We start from the raw sequence: 27,270 nt of genomic DNA, 5'->3' as shown, positions 1-27,270 counted from the left end.
ATTCAACTGGTGGTAACAATAGACTAGGTTACAGCCCTGTGGGATTCAACTGGTGGCAGCAATAGACTAGGTTACAGCCCTGTGGGATTCAACTGGTGGTAACAATAGACTAGGTTACAGCCCTGTGGGATTCAACTGGTGGTAGCAATAGACTAGGTTACAGCCCTGTGGGATTCAACTGGTGGTAACAATAGACTAGGTTACAGCCCTGTGGGATTCAACTGGTGGTAACAATAGACTAGGTTACAGCCCTGTGGGATTCAACTGGTGGTAGGTTACAGCCCTGTGGGATTCAACTGGTGGTACAATAGACTAGGTTACAGCCCTGTGGGATTCAACTGGTGGCAGCAATAGACTAGGTTACAGCCCTGTGGGATTCAACTGGTGGTAACAATAGACTAGGTTACAGCCCTGTGGGATTCAACTGGTGGCAGCAATAGACTAGGTTACAGCCCTGTGGGATTCAACTGGTGGTAACAATAGACTAGGTTACAGCCCTGTGGGATTCAACTGGTGGTAAAAATAGACTAGGTTACAGCCCTGTGGGATTCAACTGGTGGTAACAATAGACTAGGTTACAGCCCTGTGGGATTCAACTGGTGGTAGCAATAGACTAGGTTACAGCCCTGTGGGATTCAACTGGTGGTAACAATAGACTAGGTTACAGCCCTGTGGGATTCAACTGGTGGTAACAATAGACTAGGTTACAGCCCTGTGGGATTCAACTGGTGGTAACAATAGACTAGGTTACAGCCCTGTGGGATTCAACTGGTGGTAACCATAGACTGGGTTACAGCCCTGTGGGATTCAACTGGTGGCAGCAATAGACTAGGTTACAGCCCTGTGGGATTCAACTGGTGGCAGCAATAGACTAGGTTACAGCCCTGTGGGATTCAACTGGTGGCAGCAATAGACTAGGTTACAGCCCTGTGGGATTCAACTGGTGGTAACAATAGACTAGGTTACAGCCCTGTGGGATTCAACTGGTGGCAGCAATAGACTAGGTTACAGCCATGTGGGATTCAACTGGTGGTAACAATAGACTAGGTTACAGCCCTGTGGGATTCAACTGGTGGCAGCAATAGACTAGGTTACAGCCCTGTGGGATTCAACTGGTGGTAACAATAGACTAGGTTACAGCCCTGTGGGATTCAACTGGTGGTAAAAATAGACTAGGTTACAGCCCTGTGGGATTCAACTGGTGGTAACAATAGACTAGGTTACAGCCCTGTGGGATTCAACTGGTGGTAGCAATAGACTAGGTTACAGCCCTGTGGGATTCAACTGGTGGTAACAATAGACTAGGTTACAGCCCTGTGGGATTCAACTGGTGGCAGCAATAGACTAGGTTACAGCCCTGTGGGATTCAACTGGTGGTAGCAATAGACTAGGTTACAGCCCTGTGGGATTCAACTGGTGGCAGCAATAGACTGGGTTACAGCCCTGTGGGATTCAACTGGTGGTAGCAATAGACTAGGTTACAGCCCTGTGGGATTCAACTGGTGGTAACAATAGACTAGGTTACAGCCCTGTGGGATTCAACTGGTGGTAACAATAGACTAGGTTACAGCCCTGTGGGATTCAACTGGTGGTAACAATAGACTAGGTTACAGCCCTGTGGGATTCAACTGGTGGTAACAATAGACTGGGTTACAGCCCTGTGGGATTCAACTGGTGGCAGCAATAGACTAGGTTACAGCCCTGTGGGATTCAACTGGTGGCAGCAATAGACTAGGTTACAGCCCTGTGGGATTCAACTGGTGGTAACAATAGACTAGGTTACAGCCCTGTGGGATTCAACTGGTGGTAGCAATAGACTAGGTTACAGCCCTGTGGGATTCAACTGGTGGTAACAATAGACTAGGTTACAGCCCTGTGGGATTCAACTGGTGGCAAGCAATAGACTAGGTTACAGCCCTGTGGGATTCAACTGGTGGTAGCAATAGACTAGGTTACAGCCCTGTGGGATTCAACTGGTGGCAGCAATAGACTGGGTTACAGCCCTGTGGGATTCAACTGGTGGCAGCAATAGACTAAATTACAGCCCTGTGGGATTCAACTGGTGGTAACAATAGACTGGGTTACAGCCCTGTGGGATTCAACTGGTGGTAGCAATAGACTGGGTTACAGCCCTGTGGGATTCAACTGGTGGCAGCAATAGACTAGGTTACAGCCCTGTGGGATTCAACTGGTGGCAGCAATAGACTAGGTTACAGCCCTGTGGGATTCAACTGGTGGTAGCAATAGACTAGGTTACAGCCCTGTGGGATTCAACTGGTGGTAGCAATAGACTAGGTTACAGCCCTGTGGGATTCAACTGGTGGTAACAATAGACTGGGTTACAGCCCTGTGGGATTCAACTGGTGGTGGCAATAGACTGGGTTACAGCCCTGTGGGATTCAACTGGTGGCAGCAATAGACTAGGTTACAGCCCTGTGGGATTCAACTGGTGGTAGCAATAGACTAGGTTACAGCCCTGTGGGATTCAACTGGTGATAGCAATAGACTAGGGTTACAGCCCTGTGGGATTCAACTGGTGGCAGCAATAGACTGGGTTACAGCCCTGTGGGATTCAACTGGTGGTAGCAATAGACTAGGTTACAGCCCTGTGGGATTCAACTGGTGGTAACAATAGACTAGGTTACAGCCCTGTGGGATTCAACTGGTGGTAACAATAGACTGGGTTACAGCCCTGTGGGATTCAACTGGTGGTAACAATAGACTGGGTTACAGCCCTGTGGGATTCAACTGGTGGCAGCAATAGACTAGGTTACAGCCCTGTGGGATTCAACTGGTGGTAACAATAGACTGGGTTACAGCCCTGTGGGATTCAACTGGTGGTAACAATAGACTGGGTTACAGCCCTGTGGGATTCAACTGGTGGTAACAATAGACTGGGTTACAGCCCTGTGGGATTCAACTGGTGGTAACAATAGACTGGGTTACAGCCCTGTGGGATTCAACTGGTGGTAACAATAGACTGGGTTACAGCCCTGTGGGATTCAACTGGTGGTAACAATAGACTGGGTTACAGCCCTGTGGGATTCAACTGGTGGTAACAATAGACTGGGTTACAGCCCTGTGGGATTCAACTGGTGGTAACAATAGACTAGGTTACAGCCCTGTGGGATTCAACTGGTGGTAACAATAGACTGGGTTACAGCCCTGTGGGATTCAACTGGTGGTAACAATAGACTAGGTTACAGCCCTGTGGGATTCAACTGGTGGCAGCAATAGACTAGGTTACAGCCCTGTGGGATTCAACTGGTGGTAACAATAGACTAGGTTACAGCCCTGTGGGATTCAACTGGTGGTAACAATAGACTGGGTTACAGCCCTGTGGGATTCAACTGGTGGCAGCAATAGACTGGGTTACAGCCCTGTGGGATTCAACTGGTGGTAACAATAGACTAGGTTACAGCCCTGTGGGATTCAACTGGTGGTAACAATAGACTGGGTTACAGCCCTGTGGGATTCAACTGGTGGTAGCAATAGACTGGGTTACAGCCCTGTGGGATTCAACTGGTGGTAGCAATAGACTGGGTTACAGCCCTGTGGGATTCAACTGGTGGTAGCAATAGACTGGGTTACAGCCCTGTGGGATTCAACTGGTGGTAACAATAGACTGGGTTACAGCCCTGTGGGATTCAACTGGTGGTAACAATAGACTAGGTTACAGCCCTGTGGGATTCAACTGGTGGTAACAATAGACTAGGGTTACAGCCCTGTGGGATTCAACTGGTGGTAACAATAGACTAGGTTACAGCCCTGTGGGATTCAACTGGTGGTAACAATAGACTAGGTTACAGCCCTGTGGGATTCAACTGGTGGTAACAATAGACTAGGTTACAGCCCTGTGGGATTCAACTGGTGGCAGCAATAGACTAGGTTACAGCCCTGTGGGATTCAACTGGTGGTAACAATAGACTGGGTTACAGCCCTGTGGGATTCAACTGGTGGCAGCAATAGACTGGGTTACAGCCCTGTGGGATTCAACTGGTGGCAGCAATAGACTGGGTTACAGCCCTGTGGGATTCAACTGGTGGTAACAATAGACTAGGTTACAGCCCTGTGGGATTCAACTGGTGGTAACAATAGACTAGGTTACAGCCCTGTGGGATTCAACTGGTGGCAGCAATAGACTAGGTTACAGCCCTGTGGGATTCAACTGGTGGCAGCAATAGACTAGGTTACAGCCCTGTGGGATTCAACTGGTGGTAGCAATAGACTAGGTTACAGCCCTGTGGGATTCAACTGGTGGCAGCATTAGACTAGGTTACAGCCCTGTGGGATTCAACTGGTGGTAACAATAGACTAGGTTACAGCCCTGTGGGATTCAACTGGTGGCAGCAATAGACTAGGTTACAGCCCTGTGGGATTCAACTGGTGGCAGCAATAGACTAGGTTACAGCCCTGTGGGATTCAACTGGTGGCAGCAATAGACTAGGTTACAGCCCTGTGGGATTCAACTGGTGGCAGCAATAGACTAGGTTACAGCCCTGTGGGATTCAACTGGTGGCAGCAATAGACTAGGTTACAGCCCTGTGGGATTCAACTGGTGGCAGCAATAGACTAGGTTACAGCCCTGTGGGATTCAACTGGTGGTAGCAATAGACTAGGTTACAGCCCTGTGGGATTCAACTGGTGGCAGCAATAGACTAGGTTACAGCCCTGTGGGATTCAACTGGTGGTAACAATAGACTAGGTTACAGCCCTGTGGGATTCAACTGGTGGCAGCAATAGACTAGGTTACAGCCCTGTGGGATTCAACTGGTGGCAGCAATAGACTAGGTTACAGCCATGTGGGATTCAACTGGTGGTAACAATAGACTAGGTTACAGCCCTGTGGGATTCAACTGGTGGCAGCAATAGACTAGGTTACAGCCATGTGGGATTCAACTGGTGGTAACAATAGACTAGGTTACAGCCCTGTGGGATTCAACTGGTGGCAGCAATAGACTAGGTTACAGCCCTGTGGGATTCAACTGGTGGTAACAATAGACTAGGTTACAGCCCTGTGGGATTCAACTGGTGGTAACAATAGACTAGGTTACAGCCCTGTGGGATTCAACTGGTGGCAGCAATAGACTAGGTTACAGCCCTGTGGGATTCAACTGGTGGCAGCAATAGACTAGGTTACAGCCCTGTGGGATTCAACTGGTGGTAGCAATAGACTAGGTTACAGCCCTGTGGGATTCAACTGGTGGCAGCAATAGACTAGGTTACAGCCCTGTGGGATTCAACTGGTGGTAACAATAGACTAGGTTACAGCCCTGTGGGATTCAACTGGTGGCAGCAATAGACTAGGTTACAGCCCTGTGGGATTCAACTGGTGGCAGCAATAGACTAGGTTACAGCCCTGTGGGATTCAACTGGTGGCAGCAATAGACTAGGTTACAGCCCTGTGGGATTCAACTGGTGGCAGCAATAGACTAGGTTACAGCCCTGTGGGATTCAACTGGTGGTAGCAATAGACTAGGTTACAGCCCTGTGGGATTCAACTGGTGGCAGCAATAGACTAGGTTACAGCCCTGTGGGATTCAACTGGTGGTAACAATAGACTAGGTTACAGCCCTGTGGGATTCAACTGGTGGCAGCAATAGACTAGGTTACAGCCCTGTGGGATTCAACTGGTGGCAGCAATAGACTAGGTTACAGCCATGTGGGATTCAACTGGTGGTAACAATAGACTAGGTTACAGCCCTGTGGGATTCAACTGGTGGCAGCAATAGACTAGGTTACAGCCATGTGGGATTCAACTGGTGGTAACAATAGACTAGGTTACAGCCCTGTGGGATTCAACTGGTGGTAACAATAGACTAGGTTACAGCCCTGTGGGATTCAACTGGTGGTAACAATAGACTAGGTTACAGCCCTGTGGGATTCAACTGGTGGTAGCAATAGACTAGGTTACAGCCCTGTGGGATTCAACTGGTGGTAACAATAGACTAGGTTACAGCCCTGTGGGATTCAACTGGTGGTAGCAATAGACTAGGTTACAGCCCTGTGGGATTCAACTGGTGGTAACAATAGACTAGGTTACAGCCCTGTGGGATTCAACTGGTGGCAGCAATAGACTAGGTTACAGCCCTGTGGGATTCAACTGGTGGCAGCAATAGACTAGGTTACAGCCCTGTGGGATTCAACTGGTGGTAGCAATAGACTGGGTTACAGCCCTGTGGGATTCAACTGGTGGTAACAATAGACTAGGTTACAGCCCTGTGGGATTCAACTGGTGGTAACAATAGACTAGGTTACAGCCCTGTGGGATTCAACTGGTGGCAGCAATAGACTAGGTTACAGCCCTGTGGGATTCAACTGGTGGCAGCAATAGACTGGGTTACAGCCCTGTGGGATTCAACTGGTGGTAACAATAGACTAGGTTACAGCCCTGTGGGATTCAACTGGTGGCAGCAATAGACTAGGTTACAGCCATGTGGGATTCAACTGGTGGTAACAATAGACTAGGTTACAGCCCTGTGGGATTCAACTGGTGGCAGCAATAGACTAGGTTACAGCCATGTGGGATTCAACTGGTGGTAACAATAGACTAGGTTACAGCCCTGTGGGATTCAACTGGTGGCAGCAATAGACTAGGTTACAGCCATGTGGGATTCAACTGGTGGTAACAATAGACTAGGTTACAGCCCTGTGGGATTCAACTGGTGGTAAAAATAGACTAGGTTACAGCCCTGTGGGATTCAACTGGTGGTAACAATAGACTAGGTTACAGCCCTGTGGGATTCAACTGGTGGTAGCAATAGACTAGGTTACAGCCCTGTGGGATTCAACTGGTGGTAACAATAGACTAGGTTACAGCCCTGTGGGATTCAACTGGTGGTAACAATAGACTAGGTTACAGCCCTGTGGGATTCAACTGGTGGTAACAATAGACTAGGTTACAGCCCTGTGGGATTCAACTGGTGGTAACCATAGACTGGGTTACAGCCCTGTGGGATTCAACTGGTGGCAGCAATAGACTAGGTTACAGCCCTGTGGGATTCAACTGGTGGCAGCAATAGACTAGGTTACAGCCCTGTGGGATTCAACTGGTGGTAGCAATAGACTAGGTTACAGCCCTGTGGGATTCAACTGGTGGTAACAATAGACTAGGTTACAGCCCTGTGGGATTCAACTGGTGGTAACAATAGACTAGGTTACAGCCCTGTGGGATTCAACTGGTGGTAACAATAGACTAGGTTACAGCCCTGTGGGATTCAACTGGTGGTAACCATAGACTGGGTTACAGCCCTGTGGGATTCAACTGGTGGCAGCAATAGACTAGGTTACAGCCCTGTGGGATTCAACTGGTGGCAGCAATAGACTAGGTTACAGCCCTGTGGGATTCAACTGGTGGCAGCAATAGACTAGGTTACAGCCCTGTGGGATTCAACTGGTGGTAACAATAGACTAGGTTACAGCCCTGTGGGATTCAACTGGTGGTAACAATATACTAGGTTACAGCCCTGTGGGATTCAACTGGTGGCAGCAATAGACTAGGTTACAGCCATGTGGGATTCAACTGGTGGTAACAATAGACTAGGTTACAGCCCTGTGGGATTCAACTGGTGGTAAAAATAGACTAGGTTACAGCCCTGTGGGATTCAACTGGTGGTAACAATAGACTAGGTTACAGCCCTGTGGGATTCAACTGGTGGTAGCAATAGACTAGGTTACAGCCCTGTGGGATTCAACTGGTGGTAACAATAGACTAGGTTACAGCCCTGTGGGATTCAACTGGTGGCAGCAATAGACTAGGTTACAGCCCTGTGGGATTCAACTGGTGGTAGCAATAGACTAGGTTACAGCCCTGTGGGATTCAACGGTTGGCAGCAATAGACTGGGTTACAGCCCTGTGGGATTCAACTGGTGGTAACAATAGACTAGGTTACAGCCCTGTGGGATTCAACTGGTGGTAACAATAGACTAGGTTACAGCCCTGTGGGATTCAACTGGTGGTAACCATAGACTGGGTTACAGCCCTGTGGGATTCAACTGGTGGCAGCAATAGACTAGGTTACAGCCCTGTGGGATTCAACTGGTGGCAGCAATAGACTAGGTTACAGCCCTGTGGGATTCAACTGGTGGTAACAATAGACTAGGTTACAGCCCTGTGGGATTCAACTGGTGGTAGCAATAGACTAGGTTACAGCCCTGTGGGATTCAACTGGTGGTAACAATAGACTAGGTTACAGCCCTGTGGGATTCAACTGGTAGCAAGCAGCAATAGACTAGGTTACAGCCCTGTGGGATTCAACTGGTGGTAGCAATAGACTAGGTTACAGCCCTGTGGGATTCAACTGGTGGCAGCAATAGACTGGGTTACAGCCCTGTGGGATTCAACTGGTGGCAGCAATAGACTAAATTACAGCCCTGTGGGATTCAACTGGTGGTAACAATAGACTGGGTTACAGCCCTGTGGGATTCAACTGGTGGTAGCAATAGACTGGGTTACAGCCCTGTGGGATTCAACTGGTGGCAGCAATAGACTAGGTTACAGCCCTGTGGGATTCAACTGGTGGCAGCAATAGACTAGGTTACAGCCCTGTGGGATTCAACTGGTGGTAGCAATAGACTAGGTTACAGCCCTGTGGGATTCAACTGGTGGTAGCAATAGACTAGGTTACAGCCCTGTGGGATTCAACTGGTGGTAACAATAGACTGGGTTACAGCCCTGTGGGATTCAACTGGTGGTGGCAATAGACTGGGTTACAGCCCTGTGGGATTCAACTGGTGGCAGCAATAGACTAGGTTACAGCCCTGTGGGATTCAACTGGTGGTAGCAATAGACTAGGTTACAGCCCTGTGGGATTCAACTGGTGATAGCAATAGACTGGGTTACAGCCCTGTGGGATTCAACTGGTGGCAGCAATAGACTGGGTTACAGCCCTGTGGGATTCAACTGGTGGCAGCAATAGACTAGGTTACAGCCCTGTGGGATTCAACTGGTGGTAACAATAGACTAGGTTACAGCCCTGTGGGATTCAATTGGTGGTAACAATAGACTGGGTTACAGCCCTGTGGGATTCAACTGGTGGTAACAATAGACTGGGTTACATCCCTGTGGGATTCAACTGGTGGCAGCAATAGACTAGGTTACAGCCCTGTGGGATTCAACTGGTGGTAACAATAGACTGGGTTACAGCCCTGTGGGATTCAACTGGTGGTAACAATAGACTGGGTTACAGCCCTGTGGGATTCAACTGGTGGTAACAATAGACTGGGTTACAGCCCTGTGGGATTCAACTGGTGGTAACAATAGACTGGGTTACAGCCCTGTGGGATTCAACTGGTGGTAACAATAGACTGGGTTACAGCCCTGTGGGATTCAACTGGTGGTAACAATAGACTGGGTTACAGCCCTGTGGGATTCAACTGGTGGTAACAATAGACTGGGTTACAGCCCTGTGGGATTCAACTGGTGGTAACAATAGACTAGGTTACAGCCCTGTGGGATTCAACTGGTGGTAACAATAGACTGGGTTACAGCCCTGTGGGATTCAACTGGTGGTAACAATAGACTAGGTTACAGCCCTGTGGGATTCAACTGGTGGCAGCAATAGACTAGGTTACAGCCCTGTGGGATTCAACTGGTGGTAACAATAGACTAGGTTACAGCCCTGTGGGATTCAACTGGTGGTAACAATAGACTGGGTTACAGCCCTGTGGGATTCAACTGGTGGCAGCAATAGACTGGGTTACAGCCCTGTGGGATTCAACTGGTGGTAACAGTAGACTAGGTTATAGCCCTGTGGGATTCAACTGGTGGTAACAATAGACTGGGTTACAGCCCTGTGGGATTCAACTGGTGGTAGCAATAGACTGGGTTACAGCCCTGTGGGATTCAACTGGTGGTAGCAATAGACTGGGTTACAGCCCTGTGGGATTCAACTGGTGGTAACAATAGACTGGGTTACAGCCCTGTGGGATTCAACTGGTGGTAACAATAGACTAGGTTACAGCCCTGTGGGATTCAACTGGTGGTAACAATAGACTGGGTTACAGCCCTGCGGGATTCAACTGGTGGTAACAATAGACTAGGTTACAGCCCTGTGGGATTCAACTGGTGGTAACAATAGACTAGGTTACAGCCCTGTGGGATTCAACTGGTGGCAGCAATAGACTAGGTTACAGCCCTGTGGGATTCAACTGGTGGTAACAATAGACTGGGTTACAGCCCTGTGGGATTCAACTGGTGGTAACAATAGACTAGGTTACAGCCCTGTGGGATTCAACTGGTGGCAGCAATAGACTGGGTTACAGCCCTGTGGGATTCAACTGGTGGTAACAATAGACTGGGTTACAGCCCTGTGGGATTCAACTGGTGGTAACAATAGACTAGGTTACAGCCCTGTGGGATTCAACTGGTGGCAGTAATAGACTGGGTTACAGCCCTGTGGGATTCAACTGGTGGTAACAATAGACTGGGTTACAGCCCTGTGGGATTCAACTGGTGGTAACAATAGACTAGGTTACAGCCCTGTGGGATTCAACTGGTGGCAGCAATAGACTGGGTTACAGCCCTGTGGGATTCAACTGGTGGTAACAATAGACTGGGTTACAGCCCTGTGGGAGTCAACTTGTGGTAACAATAGACTAGGTTACAGCCCTGTGGGATTCAACTGGTGGCAGCAATAGACTAGGTTACAGCCCTGTGGGATTCAACTGGTGGCAGCAATAGACTAGGTTACAGCCCTGTGGGATTCAACTGGTGGTAGGAATAGACTGGGTTACAGCCCTGTGGGATTCAACTGGTGGTAACAATAGACTGTGTTACAGCCCTGTGGGATTCAACTGGTGGTAACAATAGACTAGGTTACAGCCCTGTGGGATTCAACTGGTGGCAGCAATAGACTAGGTTACAGCCCTGTGGGATTCAACTGGTAGCAGCAATAGACTAGGTTACAGCCCTGTGGGATTCAACTGGTGGTAACAATAGACTAGGTTACAGCCCTGTGGGATTCAACTGGTGGCAGCAATAGACTGGGTTACAGCCCTGTGGGATTCAACTGGTGGTAACAATAGACTGGGTTACAGCCCTGTTGGATTCAACTGGTGGTAACAATAGACTAGGTTACAGCCCTGTGGGATTCAACTGGTGGTAGCAATAGACTAGGTTTCAGCCCTGTGGGATTCAACTGGTGGTAACAATAGACTGGGTTACAGCCCTGTGGGATTCAACTGGTGGTAACAATAGACTGGGTTACAGCCCTGTGGGATTCAACTGGTGGTAACAATAGACTGGGTTACAGCCCTGTGGGATTCAACTGGTGGTAACAATAGACTAGGTTACAGCCCTGTGGGATTCAACTGGTGGTAACAATAGACTAGGTTACAGCCCTGTGGGATTCAACTGGTGGTAGCAATAGACTAGGTTACAGCCCTGTGGGATTCAACTGGTGGTAACAATAGACTGGGTTACAGCCCTGTGGGATTCAACTGGTGGTAACAATAGACTAGGTTACAGCCCTGTGGGATTCAACTGGTGGTAACAATAGACTGGGTTACAGCCCTGTGGGATTCAACTGGTGGTAACAATAGACTAGGTTACAGCCCTGTGGGATTCAACTGGTGGTAACAATAGACTGGGTTACAGCCCTGTGGGATTCAACTGGTGGTAACAATAGACTGGGTTACAGCCCTGTGGGATTCAACTGGTGGCAGCAATAGACTGGGTTACAGCCCTGTGGGATTCAACTGGTGGTAACAATAGACTAGGTTACAGCCCTGTGGGATTCAACTGGTGGTAACAATAGACTGGGTTACAGCCCTGTGGGATTCAACTGGTGGTAACAATAGACTGGGTTACAGCCCTGTGGGATTCTCTGACTGCTTCTGTAATGACACCCTATTCCCTACATTCCCTGTCCCCCCAACTAATGCTAATGACCTAATAATACCTGCATGTTGCCTAGGGCCTGAGTTTTTCCAGTCACATTCTTGCCCCTGATGGTTGCTGATCAGAGGAGCATATATTTCCCTCTGAGTTGCATTCCAACAGCCCTTCACATTCCAACACCTGAGAAGTTTTCTGTACGCCAACCTGGCTCTATTCTCACCCTTTAATGGTGATTTCAGACAACTTGTCCCTTGTAATATTCGTTATGAATAGATGGTGTCTGCCGTTGGTGTTTCCCTTGGCCATGCTGTATGTTCATCACAGATTTGACTGGCGTTCAGTTTACGCACGACTCCAGAGGAAGCCTACGCTAGCCAGCGCTAGCCCCGACATGAGCCAGACTGGAACCGTCACTTACCCAGCCAGTGTTCTAAATGGCACACTATTTCCTATGCAGCTCACTACTTTTGACCGGGGTCCCATATGGTTCTGGTCAAAAGTAATGCACTACATGGGGATAGGGTGCCATTTTGGACACCGCCCCAGAGTGCATATCTACGTCTGCCGTCCAGACGTAATGTGTTGATTTAGGCCCAAGTAGCGCCGTCCAAGGAAGACAATTGTATCACCTGTCTCCGAATGCAATCGCTCCACAATGACTACTTGTTTGTTCAGGGGGGATATTTAGTCCTGCTGCGATAGTGTTGTCCTCTTGTAATGGACTTGACAGCACTGTTTGTTTTCCCTCTGCTTTGTTTGGAGTGGCGTCCATCTTGGCTTTATGGAGGCTAGGAGATAAAGAGTTAGCAGGGAGGGAAGATGAGACGGTGGCATGACTCATTCTACATTTACAACACTGAGCTGTCATCTTTATGTGTCCAGATATGATACAACACTGAGCTGTCATCTTCATGTGTCCAGATATGATAGGACACTGAGCTGTCATCTTAATGTGTCCAGATATGATAGGACACTGAGCTGTCATCTTAATGTGTCCAGATATGATAGGACACTGAGCTGTCATCTTAATGTGTCCAGATATGATACAACACTGAGCTGTCATCTTAATGTGTCCAGATATGATCTCCTCCTGATTAAGTGCCTGAAAAGACGGTTGTATATTTGGGAACCTTTTGTCTTCTGTTCCCGAGCCGTCTATTCCGATGCCTCTGCTCTTCCACCAGTTGTTGTGATTACAACAGATTACTACAACCAGACCTGGGTTCAACTAGTATTTGATGTATTTCAAATGCTTTGTGTTTGATCTAGCTTGCCTGAAGCACAGATTTTTGAAGCATTTGAACACAGAAGGTCTGAATACAATAGGTTGTTAAAACCTGGCATAAAACACATGGTATGCTTTTCAGCGCTTAGTTTCTGTCCATCACTGAGCTTGGGGTTCTCCACCTTCTTCACAAAAGCTCTGCTTGATGTGGTTGTGTGTGACACAAGACTTAAAACTCACAGCGATAATTTACCATTTATATTTTTCTTCCTTTTATTTCTTAAATGAGCCATTCAGGGTGATTAGATGAAAGTGTGCTGATGTGAGGATTGTGAGCGGTGTGGTATGGAGGCTTAATGAATGTGAAAAATCATTCTAATGAGTCTTAACTGCTGAAGGAGACATGGAAGACAAAAGTCAGGTCATTAGAGGTGGTAATGATGGGGAAGCTATGGGAGAGAGGGAGGTAAACATCCTGACTGGCTGACTGGCTGGCTGCAGTGCTGATGTCTACTGCCTCACAGCTGGGCACTCAGAACAATCTGACTTGGCCTACCTGCTGGGGTACGTCTCAGTACTCTGAAGTGGCCCCTTCTAATCTTCCTCCTTTCATTTGGCCACCTCTCAGAGCAGAGGAGAGGAGATCTTCTTTTGGCCACCTCTCAGAGCAAAGGAGAGGAGATCTTCATTTGGCCACCTCTCAGAGCAAAGGAGAGGAGATCTTCATTTGGCCACCTCTCAGAGCAAAGGAGAGGAGATCTTCATTTGGCCACCTCTCAGAGCAAAGGAGAGGAGATCTTCATTTGGCCACCTCTCAGAACAAAGGAGAGCAGATCTTCATTTGGCCACCTCTCAGAGCAAAGGAGAAGAGATCCTCTCCATGTCACTGACTCCTCCAATGTATGAAAGGAGATGATGGGAAGGAGAGATGGAGAGGAAGCCACTTTATAATATAAAGATGCACCTGCTGGTTTGGTGTCCAAAGAGGGCTATTTACCAGTCACTTCTCAGAACCAGTGAAACATGGACACGTGTAGGGGTTGACTACTGCAACAATCTTTTTCCTAGATCTTATTTTATATGCTCATTAAATAAATGTGTGTAAGGCTGCCATGCGATAGCCCCCTTGGTTCTGATATAATAGCCTACCTGACCCCTCACACTCTAAAGCTTGGGGTTTGCTCAAGATTTCCATTGATCAGACTGCTTGATTTTATGGTTGGCCACGTTGTTCCAACTCCTCCTAGGTGCAGGAAGGCAGGGGCAGAGCCCATGGAAAAGCAAAGAGACTTATTCAGTGAGTTCTTGTGACCAGCCGTACTTACACTAGTTAGGTATCGCTTTTATAAAACTATCAGGCCTGGCCTCTATACCGATCCTGTCCGATTCTGTGTATTGCCTTTCCCCCAGGGGACTGGGTTTGTGGCTGCATTCCAGAGCCGTCCTCAAAATTGGAGGCCTTTTTCTGAGCGGTGTCTGTCTTTCGCAAATAGACCTCTGAGGACTCCCTTCATTGGATTGGTCAACAACACAGACCCTTCCTTCTTGGCCACGCTTGAGTCGCTGCCAATAGGGGCCTCAGCAGCTGTCCCACAGTTTACTCACAGGGCCCCCTGTGATTGGGGAACATTAGGTTTGTAAAGCCTCAACAGGTTTGCAGTAAACACTCATCGAACCGTCGAGGCTTACCCACTCCCTGGTCAATATTTGAGGGCTCTGTAAGCTCGGAGCTCACCTCCAGAAGGCATTCCTTGAGCCTGTTCTAATTTGCACTTTGCATTAGCAGCAGGACGTCTGCTAAAAATAACATCTCTGTTGGGCTGCAGGTGTTTACATTCATATAGACATCCACCTTAATAAATCCTCAGTGGAGCAGTATACAAGTACAGGCAGCGGAGAGGGGTCAACAGGGGTCAACTGGGATCAAGCTATGTTGTGCAACTTGTTTTTTGCTATTTTCACATTTTAGAGGGCAGAATGTTTTCTGTCCTAGAGCTCGCTCTATGCGTTGTGCTTTTGTACACTCCCACACAGGGCCTAGTCTATATAATGCATGAGTGTTCTATTGTGCCATATTGTGTTTATTGATGTAACCTCAGCCGTTGTCTCCCTCTCTTCTCTCCGCAGATGCAGCAGCTGTTCTACGAGAACTACGAGCCCAACAAGAAGGGATACATCCGCGACCTCCACAATAGCAAGATCCACCGGGCCATCACCCTGCACCCCAACAAGAACCCGCCCTACCAGTACCGCCTGCACAGCTACATGCTCAGCCGCAAGATCGCCCAGCTCCGCCACCGCACCGTCCAGCTCCACCGTGAGATCGTCCAGATGTGCCGCTACGGGGCGGCCGAGCCCAGCCGAGAGGACCTGCAGCTGGGCATGCCTCCATCCTTCATGAGGTTCCACCCTCGGCTCCGCGAGGAAGTCCTGGAGTGGGAGTTCCTGACGGGCAAGTACCTGTTCTCCTCGTCTGACGGCCAACCCCCCCGCCGGGGAATGGACTCCTCCCAGCATCTGGCCCTGGATGACATCATCATGCAGGTGATGGAGATGATTAACGCCAACGCCAAGACGCGGGGACGAGTGATCGACTTCAAGGAGATCCAGTACGGCTACCGGCGGGTCAACCCCATGTACGGGGCGGAGTACGTGCTGGACCTGTTGCTCCTCTACAAGAAGCACAAAGGGAAGACCATGACGGTGCCGGTGAGGAGACATGCCTACCTCCAGCAGACCTTCAGCCAGATCCAGTTCAGAGAGGAAGAGGAGATGGACGACAAGGCTCTCGCCAGCAGCATCAACCAGGACTCTGACTCCCTGTCCTTCCTCTCCAACTCCCTCAAGATGTTCGTGCCCTTCAAGCTGTCCAGCTCTAGCCAGGACCAGAAGGAGCCGAAGGAGCCTAAGGTCAACATACTGGTGCCGCTCTCCGGACGCTACGACATCTTTGTCCGCTTCATGACCAATTTAGAACGGGTGTGCCTGATCCCCAACCAGAACGTCAAGCTGCTCATCCTCCTCTTCAGCACCGACAACAACACAGAGCGGGTCAAGCAGGTGGAGCTGATGAGGGAGTACCACATCAAGTACCCCCGTGCCGAGATGGAGATCCAGCCCGTGTCGGGCTCCTTCTCCCGGGCCTTGGCTCTGGAGGTGGGCTCGGCCCACTTCTCCAACGACTCGCTGCTCTTCTATTGCGACGTGGACCTGCTCTTCACAACCGACTTCCTCAAGAGGTGCCGGAGTAACACGGTCCTGGGGGAGCAGACCTACTTCCCCATCATCTTCAGTCAGTACGACCCCAAGGTGGTTTACGCCGGTAAGGTGCCCAGTGAGAACCACTATGTGTTCACCGCCAAGACGGGTCTGTGGCGTCACTACGGCTTCGGCATTGTCTGTGTTTACAAAGGTGACCTGGTTGGGGCCGGGGGATTTGACACCTCCATCCAAGGGTGGGGTTTGGAGGACGTGGACCTCTTTAACAAGTTTGTCCAATCAGGGATCCGGTTGTTCCGGAGCACGGACCCGGGGATCGTACACATTCACCATCCAGTAGTGTGCGACCCCAACCTGGAGCCCAACCAGTACAAGATGTGCCTGGGCTCCAAAGCCTCGTCGCACGGCTCGACACAGCAGCTGGCTGAACTGTGGCTCGAGAAGAATGACCACGGCTTCCGGAAGGTCGGGAGTTCAAATAATGAATCCCTCAGGACAGCGTGAGAAAGCACTCCGGCCAGGACTGACAAAAGCAGTATGTGGAGTCCCCCAGGCCTGGGTGTCTTTCCCTCTTCCCATTTGTCTTAGCAGCATTTTTAACTACCTAATTTATTTTTTACAGAAACAAAAAAGACTTGGATATATTTTGGAAATCTGCTTTTTTTAAAGAAAACACATGAACGTTGAACTGACTGAGACAAACGTGACTGTAGAAGATGTTTTCATTAATGCTGAAAAATAAAGCATCTCGATGATGAATATTCCTTTGGATGAGCCTACCATAACTCTGGACGCAAGAACAATGTGCTCTGATGTCTTATTCTACCAGTCTAGTAATAAAGACCATTCTGTGTTATTTGTACAGTAACCTTGTCTCCAGGTTGTTGCACATATAAGCCTGGGATTTCAACAATTCAAAGTTTGCCTTAGTGGGAGTGACCATAGAATTCTATGGCTGTGACCTACTGAGTCAAGTACCTGTCATCATTTAATTTGAGCAAATCACACGACTGTGAGGCGTGTTATGGGAGATGATTGGTTGGTAGATTAAGCCAATGCACCAGGAGTTTTTCAAAGTCATTCTGTATTGACTAACGAAGGCCAGGTTTGATGCGTTGGTCCATCAGACTCTTCCCATTTGGGCGAAAGTGTCTGGGAACTACATGATCTATAAAGAGAGTATGGGGGGGGTGATATTCGGGGTTATATAATGTGTACCTCAGTGATGTGCATGTACAAGCTCTTTAAAAGGTGTAGCGTTTGTCTTGTGCGTGGAGAAGATGGGTGTTGTCATCTTCACAGACCAGCAGTGCTCTAAATGGAACTGTACTCTTGATTGTGAATGTTTACAGGAGGTTGACATGAACAAACATTTCATCATTGAAGAAGGAAGGTTGACTTAGATGAAAAGCAGTTTGAATTAAGACTAAAGGGCCATTTGATTCCTTTTGATTTGTTTATAATACAGAATAACACTGTTTTTTTCAATTGATTTTAGATTTTCTTTTTATTTACTTCTGTGAACACAACTGCTGGATTTAATATCTGCAATTCATCTTCCGCTGTCTAATTTATTGAATTTGCAGTCTCCATTCTGTGTTACCTGACTGTTGGAATATGTATATTAGAAACATTGTATAACCATCTGTTGTTGGATTGTTGTTTTTCCATTTTCTTTTTGTTTCTCTCTCAAACTCATCTGATTACCAAAGAGTTTTTGCACAGTGTGTTTTAGGTGTTGTGTGTCATGTTGTTTTCTAGGAGGTGCAGGCACAAACATGACATGAAGATGAAGAGGTATAGTGAGTGAGGAAGCACCTTCCTGGCTCCAGCTCTTTGCTCTCATGAGGAATCTAAGGCCTATATCAAACTAGTCATCCAGATTTAGGAACAAAGGAAGAGGAAGGCCAGGGAATGCTGTGCTCCTTCATAGAACTGGAAGGAATTCTAAATCATTTTAGAACCCTTGGAGTGAATTCCAGAACCTTCTCAGCACCCATTGGTACAATGAATTAGAATAGAACTCTTAGAATGAAATCTGATTTTATACTGAACAAAAATATAAATGCAACAATTTCAAAGATTTTACTGAGTTACAATTCATATGAAGAAATCAGTCAATTTAAATTAATTAATGAATCTACGGATTTCACATGACTGGGAATACAGATCTGTTGGTCAAAGATACCTTAAAAGAAATGGGCCTCACAATGGTCCTCAAGATCTCGCCACAGTATTTCTGTGCATTCAAATCGCCATCGATAAAATGCAATTGTGCTTGTTGTCCGTAGTTTATGCCTGTCCATACCATAATCCCATCGCCACCATGGGGCACTCTGTTCATAATGTTGACATCAGCAAACCACTCGCACACATGACACCATACACGTGGTCTGCGGTTGTGAGGCCAATTGGGCGTACTGCCAAATTCTCTAAAACAATGTTGGAGTCGGCTTATGGCAACAGTCAGCATGCCAACTGCATGTTCCCCAAAACTTGGGATATCTGTGGCATTGTGTTGTGTGACAAAACTGCACATTTTAGAGTGGCCTTTTATTGTCCCCAGCACAAGGTACACATGTGTAATGATCCTGCTGTTTAATCAGCTTCTTGACATGCCACACCTGTCAAGTGGATGGATTATCTGGAAAAGGAGAAATGCTCACTAACAGGGAAGTAACCTTTTTGTGAGTATGGAACATTTCTGGGATATTTTATTTCAGTTCATGAAACATGGAACCAACACTTCACATGTTGCGTTTCTATTTCTGTTCAGTGTAGAACTCTGAGAATGAATTATAATTCTATGAATTATCTGGTCCCTGTCCATATAGCTGTCTATTTAGGAGAATGTCTTCTGTGCAGCAGCACTCCCCTGGTTTAAAGGTCTCCTCTACTCCACACAGTCTTTAAGCCCAAGAGAAGACAGGGTCAGCTACACTTGGAGCAGGAGGGACAACTGTGCTCTACCATAATAGTCTTGGTTTTCTGGGGATTTTTTATATTTCTGTTGTTCATTCAGCTCTGTCCAACTGGGAAAGGTTTTATATTTAAGAAATAAAATGAAAAATGTTTAGCAAAAATGCTTTTGTTGTGGTGGTGTACTTGTTTTAGATAGGCATTCATTGACCATGTGGCCATTTTAAATGATGACCGTTGCATTTTACAGGCAAGACATGTCAAGACATAACAATAGTAGTACTAACTTTGGTGATGACTGTCAAAAGCTTGAATGTGACAAATTACAGTAGGATCCATAAATGTACCCTGGTCCCAGATCTGTATATTCTATCATGTCAACTCCTTGACAATGAGTTGGCATGATGGCATAAACTGATCTGGGACCAGGCTACCATAAATGGGCCTGGACAAGAGATTTGCTCAGCATAAGTGTTTGCTTAACATATGAATACTCATATGTTAACCCCAGTGTATTAAATTCCCAGCCTGGCTTCATAACATCATGGCCACCTAATCATCTCTTGCCTCCTAATAACCCTCCTCTTCATTATGAAAGCTGGTGACTGGCATGCTTTCTGGGGCCACATGGCTCCCGTGCATCGCCCAGGTGGGGGCAGCACGTTAATAGTGGATGCTCCTGCTTTGAGCACATTTAGAAAAGCAACATAATCAAATCTATTATTTATTTATTATTATTATTTAGGAGTAAATGTATTATCAAAGTGTACTGTATGTTCTCATGGACAGAAGTGCCCTGGAGTGAGGCTGCCTGGAGGAGACTAGAGTTTGTTTTCTGAATCTCCTCCGAGAGACAACTGAAACCAGGACATTATTAAGCCTATGTTCCAAATGGCACTCTATTCCCTACATAGTGCACTACTTTTGACAAGAGCTCTATGTACCATGGTCAGAAGTAGTGCACTACATATGAAATAGGGCACCATTTGGGATGAAGGACAACTGATGAATCATGGCTGTAGCTGATCTCCTAGGCCTAGCTCTATGAAGCATGTGGTGAGCTTTAATAGAACGCAGCCATATGGCATCCTGTCTTCTAGAAGTCAGAGAGGAGAGACCCAGTCTCAGGCCGTTCAGATACACGCTGTGCTCTGCCCTCTTCACAAAGAATCTCCTATGCCATGTCTCTGACTGTTATCAACTGTTTCTGCCAGCACACCTCCCCCTCTATGCCATGTCTCTGACTGTGATCAACTGTTTCTGCCAGCACACCTCCCCCTCTCTGCCATGTATCTGACTGTTATCAACTGTTTCTGCCAGCACACCCCCCCTCTCTGCCATGTCTCTGACTGTGATCAACTGTTTCTGCCAGCACACCTCCCCCTCTCTGCCATGTCTCTGACTGTGATCAACTGTTTCTGCCAGCACACCTCCCCCTCTCTGCCATGTATCTGACTGTTATCAACTGTTTCTGCCAGCACACCTCCCCCTCTCTGCCATGTCTCTGACTGTTATCAACTGTTTCTGCCAGCACACCTCCCCCTCTCTGCCATGTCTCTGACTGTGATCAACTGTTTCTGCCAGCACACCTCCCCCTCTCTGCCATGTCTCTGACTGTGATCAACTGTTTCTGCCAGCACACCTCCCCCTCTCTGCCATGTCTCTGACTGTGATCAACTGTTTCTGCCAGCACACCTCCCCCTCTCTGCCATGTCTCTGACTGTGATCAACTGTTTCTGCCAGCACACCTCCCCCTCTATGCCATGTCTCTGACTGTGATCAACTGTTTCTGCCAGCACACCTCCCCCTCTCTGCCATGTCTCTGACTGTGATCAACTATTTCTGCCAGCACACCTCCCCCTCTCTGCCATGTCTCTGACTGTGATCAACTGTTTCTGCCAGCACACCTCCCCCTCTCTGCCATGTCTCTGACTGTGATCAACTGTTTCTGCCAGCACACCTCCCCCTCTCTGCCATGTCTCTGACTGTGATCAACTGTTTCTGCCAGCACACCTCCCCCTCTCTGCCATGTCTCTGACTGTGATCAACTGTTTCTGCCAGCACACCTCCCCCTCTCTGCCATGTCTCTGACTGTGATCAACTGTTTCTGCCAGCACACCTCCCCCTCTCTGCCATGCCATGTCTCTGACTGTGATCAACTGTTTCTGCCAGCACACCTCCCCCTCTCTGCCATGTCTCTGACTGTGATCAACTATTTCTGCCAGCACACCTCCCCCTCTCTGCCATGTCTCTGACTGTGATCAACTGTTTCTGCCAGCACACCTCCCCCTCTCTGCCATGTCTCTGACTGTGATCAACTGTTTCTGCCAGCACACCTCCCCCTCTGACTGCCATGTCTCTGACTGTGATCAACTGTTTCTGCCAGCACACCTCCCCCTCTCTGCCATGTCTCTGACTGTGATCAACTGTTTCTGCCAGCACACCTCCCCCTCTCTGCCATGTCTCTGACTGTGATCAACTGTTTCTGCCAGCACACCTCCCCCTCTCTGCCATGTCTCTGACTGTGATCAACTGTTTCTGCCAGCACACCTCCCCCTCTCTACCATGTCTCTGACTGTGATCAACTGTTTCTGCCAGCACACCTCCCCCTCTCTGCCATGTCTCTGACTGTGATCAACTGTTTCTGCCAGCACACCTCCCCCTCTCTGCCATGTCTCTGACTGTGATCAACTGTTTCTGCCAGCACACCTCCCCCTCTCTGCCATGTCTCTGACTGTGATCAACTGTTTCTGCCAGCACACCTCCCCCTCTCTGCCATGTCTCTGACTGTGATCAACTGTTTCTGCCAGCACACCTCCCCCTCTCTGCCATGTCTCTGACTGTGATCAACTGTTTCTGCCAGCACACCTCCCCCTCTCTGCCATGTCTCTGACTGTGATCAACTGTTTCTGCCAGCACACCTCCCCCTCTCTGCCATGTCTCTGACTGTGATCAACTGTTTCTGCCAGCACACCTCCCCCTCTCTGCCATGTATCTGACTGTGATCAACTGTTTCTGCCAGCACACCTCCCCCTCTCTGCCATGTCTCTGACTGTGATCAACTGTTTCTGCCAGCACACCTCCCCCTCTCTGCCATGTCTCTGACTGTGATCAACTGTTTCTGCCAGCACACCTCCCCCTCTCTGCCATGTCTCTGACTGTGATCAACTGTTTCTGCCAGCACACCTCCCCCTCTCTGCCATGTCTCTGACTGTGATCAACTGTTTCTGCCAGCACACCTCCCCCTCTCTGCCATGTCCATGTGATCTGACTGTGATCAACTGTTTCTGCCAGCACACCTCCCCCTCTCTGCCATGTCTCTGACTGTGATCAACTGTTTCTGCCAGCACACCTCCCCCTCTCTGCCATGTCTCTGACTGTGATCAACTGTTTCTGCCAGCACACCTCCCCCTCTCTGCCATGTTTCTGCCATCTGACTGTGATCAACTGTTTCTGCCAGCACACCTCCCCCTCTCTGCCATGTCTCTGACTGTGATCAACTGTTTCTGCCAGCACACCTCCCCCTCTCTGCCATGTCTCTGACTGTGATCAACTGTTTCTGCCAGCACACCTCCCCCTCTCTGCCATGTCTCTGACTGTTATCAACTGTTTCTGCCAGCACACCTCCCCCTCTCTGCCATGTCTCTGACTGTGATCAACTGTTTCTGCCAGCACACCTCCCCCTCTCTGCCATGTCTCTGACTGTGATCAACTGTTTCTGCCAGCACACCTCCCCCTCTCTGCCATGTCTCTGACTGTGATCAACTGTTTCTGCCAGCACACCTCCCCCTCTCTGCCATGTCTCTGACTGTGATCAACTGTTTCTGCCAGCACACCTCCCCCTCTCTGCCATGTATCTGACTGTGATCAACTGTTTCTGCCAGCACACCTCCCCCTCTCTGCCATGTCTCTGACTGTGATCAACTGTTTCTGCCAGCACACCTCCCCCTCTCTGCCATGTATCTGACTGTGATCAACTGTTTCTGCCAGCACACCTCCCCCTCTCTGCCATGTCTCTGACTGTGATCAACTGTTTCTGCCAGCACACCTCCCCCTCTCTGCCATGTCTCTGACTGTGATCAACTGTTTCTGCCAGCACACCTCCCCCTCTCTGCCATGTCTCTGACTGTGATCAACTGTTTCTGCCAGCACACCTCCCCCTCTCTGCCATGTCTCTGACTGTGATCAACTGTTTCTGCCAGCACACCTCCCCCTCTCTGCCATGTCTCTGACTGTGATCAACTGTTTCTGCCAGCACACCTCCCCCTCTCTGCCATGTCTCTGACTGTGATCAACTGTTTCTGCCAGCACACCTCCCCCTCTCTGCCATGTCTCTGACTGTGATCAACTGTTTCTGCCAGCACACCTCCCCCTCTCTGCCATGTCTCTGACTGTGATCAACTGTTTCTGCCAGCACACCTCCCCCTCTCTGCCATGTCTCTGACTGTGATCAACTGTTTCTGCCAGCACACCTCCCCCTCTCTGCCATGTCTCTGACTGTGATCAACTGTTTCTGCCAGCACACCTCCCCCTCTCTGCCATGTCTCTGACTGTGATCAACTGTTTCTGCCAGCACACCTCCCCCACCTCTCTGCCATGTCTCTGACTGTGATCAACTGTTTCTGCCAGCACACCTCCCCCTCTCTGCCATGTCTCTGACTGTGATCAACTGTTTCTGCCAGCACACCTCCCCCTCTCTGCCATGTCTCTGACTGTGATCAACTGTTTCTGCCAGCACACCTCCCCCTCTCTGCCATGTCTCTGACTGTGATCAACTGTTTCTGCCAGCACACCTCCCCCTCTCTGCCATGTCTCTGACTGTGATCAACTATTTCTGCCAGCACACCTCCCCCTCTCTGCCATGTCTCTGACTGTGATCAACTGTTTCTGCCAGCACACCTCCCCCTCTCTGCCATGTCTCTGACTGTGATCAACTGTTTCTGCCAGCACACCTCCCCCTCTCTGCCATGTCTCTGACTGTGATCAACTGTTTCTGCCAGCACACCTCCCCCTCTCTGCCATGTCTCTGACTGTGATCAACTGTTTCTGCCAGCACACCTCCCCCTCTCTGCCATGTCTCTGACTGTGATCAACTGTTTCTGCCAGCACACCTCCCCCTCTCTGCCATGTCTCTGACTGTGATCAACTGTTTCTGCCAGCACACCTCCCCCTCTCTGCCATGTCTCTGACTGTGATCAACTGTTTCTGCCAGCACACCTCCCCCTCTCTGCCATGTCTCTGACTGTGATCAACTGTTTCTGCCAGCACACCTCCCCCTCTCTGCCATGTCTCTGACTGTGATCAACTGTTTCTGCCAGCACACCTCCCCCTCTCTGCCATGTCTCTGACTGTGATCAACTGTTTCTGCCAGCACACCTCCCCCTCTCTGCCATGTCTCTGACTGTGATCAACTGTTTCTGCCAGCACACCTCCCCCTCTCTGCCATGTCTCTGACTGTGATCAACTGTTTCTGCCAGCACACCTCCCCCTCTCTGCCATGTCTCTGACTGTGATCAACTGTTTCTGCCAGCACACCTCCCCCTCTCTGCCATGTCTCTGACTGTGATCAACTGTTTCTGCCAGCACACCTCCCCCTCTATGCCATGTCTCTGACTGTGATCAACTGTTTCTGCCAGCACACCTCCCCCTCTCTGCCATGTCTCTGACTGTGATCAACTGTTTCTGCCAGCACACCTCCCCCTCTCTGCCATGTCTCTGACTGTGATCAACTGTTTCTGCCAGCACACCTCCCCCTCTCTGCCATGTCTCTGACTGTGTATCAACTGTTTCTGCCAGCACACCTCCCCCTCTCTGCCATGTCTCTGACTGTGATCAACTGTTTCTGCCAGCACACCTCCCCCTCTCTGCCATGTCTCTGACTGTTATCAACTGTTTCTGCCAGCACACCTCCCCCTCTCTGCCATGTCTCTGACTGTGATCAACTGTTTCTGCCAGCACACCTCCCCCTCTCTGCCATGTCTCTGACTGTGATCAACTGTTTCTGCCAGCACACCTCCCCCTCTCTGCCATGTCTCTGACTGTGATCAACTGTTTCTGCCAGCACACCTCCCCCTCTGCCATGTATCTGACCATGTCTCTGACTGTGATCAACTGTTTCTGCCAGCACACCTCCCCCTCTCTGCCATGTCTCTGACTGTGATCAACTGTTTCTGCCAGCACACCTCCCCCTCTCTGCCATGTCTCTGACTGTGATCAACTGTTTCTGCCAGCACACCTCCCCCTCTCTGCCATGTCTCTGACTGTGATCAACTGTTTCTGCCAGCACACCTCCCCCTCTCTGCCATGTCTCTGACTGTGATCAACTGTTTCTGCCAGCACACCTCCCCCTCTCTGCCATGTCTCTGACTGTGATCAACTGTTTCTGCCAGCACACCTCCCCCTCTCTGCCATGTCTCTGACTGTGATCAACTGTTTCTGCCAGCACACCTCCCCCTCTCTGCCATGTCTCTGACTGTGATCAACTGTTTCTGCCAGCACACCTCCCCCTCTCTGCCATGTCTCTGACTGTTATCAACTGTTTCTGCCAGCACACCTCCCCCTCTCTGCCATGTCTCTGACTGTGATCAACTGTTTCTGCCAGCACACCTCCCCCTCTCTGCCATGTCTCTGACTGTTATCAACTGTTTCTGCCAGCACACCTCCCCCTCTCTGCCATGTCTCTGACTGTGATCAACTGTTTCTGCCAGCACACCTCCCCCTCTCTGCCATGTCTCTGACTGTGATCAACTGTTTCTGCCAGCACACCTCCCCCTCTCTGCCATGTCTCTGACTGTGATCAACTGTTTCTGCCAGCACACCTCCCCCTCTCTGCCATGTCTCTGACTGTGATCAACTGTTTCTGCCAGCACACCTCCCCCTCTCTGCCATGTCTCTGACTGTGATCAACTGTTTCTGCCAGCACACCTCCCCCTCTCTGCCATGTCTCTGACTGTGATCAACTGTTTCTGCCAGCACACCTCCCCCTCTCTGCCATGTCTCTGACTGTGATCAACTGTTTCTGCCAGCACACCTCCCCCTCTCTGCCATGTCTCTGACTGTTATCAACTGTTTCTGCCAGCACACCTCCCCCTCTCTGCCATGTCTCTGACTGTGATCAACTGTTTCTGCCAGCACACCTCCCCCTCTCTGCCATGTCTCTGACTGTGATCAACTGTTTCTGCCAGCACACCTCCCCCTCTCTGCCATGTCTCTGACTGTGATCAACTGTTTCTGCCAGCACACCTCCCCCTCTCTGCCATGTCTCTGACTGTGATCAACTGTTTCTGCCAGCACACCTCCCCCTCTCTGCCATGTATCTGACTGTTATCAACTGTTTCTGCCAGCACACCTCCCCCTCTCTGCCATGTCTCTGACTGTGATCAACTGTTTCTGCCAGCACACCTCCCCCTCTCTGCCATGTCTCTGACTGTGATCAACTGTTTCTGCCAGCACACCTCCCCCTCTCTGCCATGTATCTGACTGTTATCAACTGTTTCTGCCAGCACACCTCCCCCTCTCTGCCATGTCTCTGACTGTTATCAACTGTTTCTGCCAGCACACCTCCCCCTCTCTGCCATGTCTCTGACTGTGATCAACTGTTTCTGCCAGCACACCTCCCCCTCTCTGCCATGTCTCTGACTGTGATCAACTGTTTCTGCCAGCACACCTCCCCCTCTATGCCATGTCTCTGACTGTGATCAACTGTTTCTGCCAGCACACCTCCCCCTCTCTGCCATGTCTCTGACTGTTATCAACTGTTTCTGCCAGCACACCTCCCCCTCTCTGCCATGTCTCTGACTGTGATCAACTGTTTCTGCCAGCACACCTCCCCCTCTCTGCCATGTCTCTGACTGTGATCAACTGTTTCTGCCAGCACACCTCCCCCTCTCTGCCATGTCTCTGACTGTGATCAACTGTTTCTGCCAGCACACCTCCCCCTCTATGCCATGTCTCTGACTGTGATCAACTGTTTCTGCCAGCACACCTCCCCCTCTCTGCCATGTATCTGACTGTTATCAACTGTTTCTGCCAGCACACCTCCCCCTCTCTGCCATGTCTCTGACTGTGA

General features: G+C 49.3%; 1 protein-coding gene across 1 annotated transcript in view; it reads left to right on the top strand.

The window, feature by feature from the left end:
* Positions 1–19,366, top strand: part of LOC139411786 (chondroitin sulfate synthase 1-like) — a 116,259-nt gene extending 96,893 nt beyond the window's left edge. Inside the window, exon 3 of the mRNA XM_071158530.1 lies at positions 15,192–19,366. Coding sequence (XP_071014631.1) covers positions 15,192–16,787 — 1,596 coding nt within the window. The 3' untranslated portion in view covers positions 16,788–19,366. The remainder of the gene's footprint in view (positions 1–15,191) is intronic.
* The last annotated feature ends 7,904 nt before the right edge of the window (positions 19,367–27,270 follow it).

The sequence above is a fragment of the Oncorhynchus clarkii genome, chromosome 6 (assembly GCF_045791955.1).
Source record: "Oncorhynchus clarkii lewisi isolate Uvic-CL-2024 chromosome 6, UVic_Ocla_1.0, whole genome shotgun sequence".
Lineage (NCBI taxonomy): Eukaryota > Metazoa > Chordata > Actinopteri > Salmoniformes > Salmonidae > Oncorhynchus > Oncorhynchus clarkii.
The sequence above is the reverse complement of the archived record's forward strand: the minus strand, read 5'-3'. Positions and strand labels throughout refer to the sequence as shown.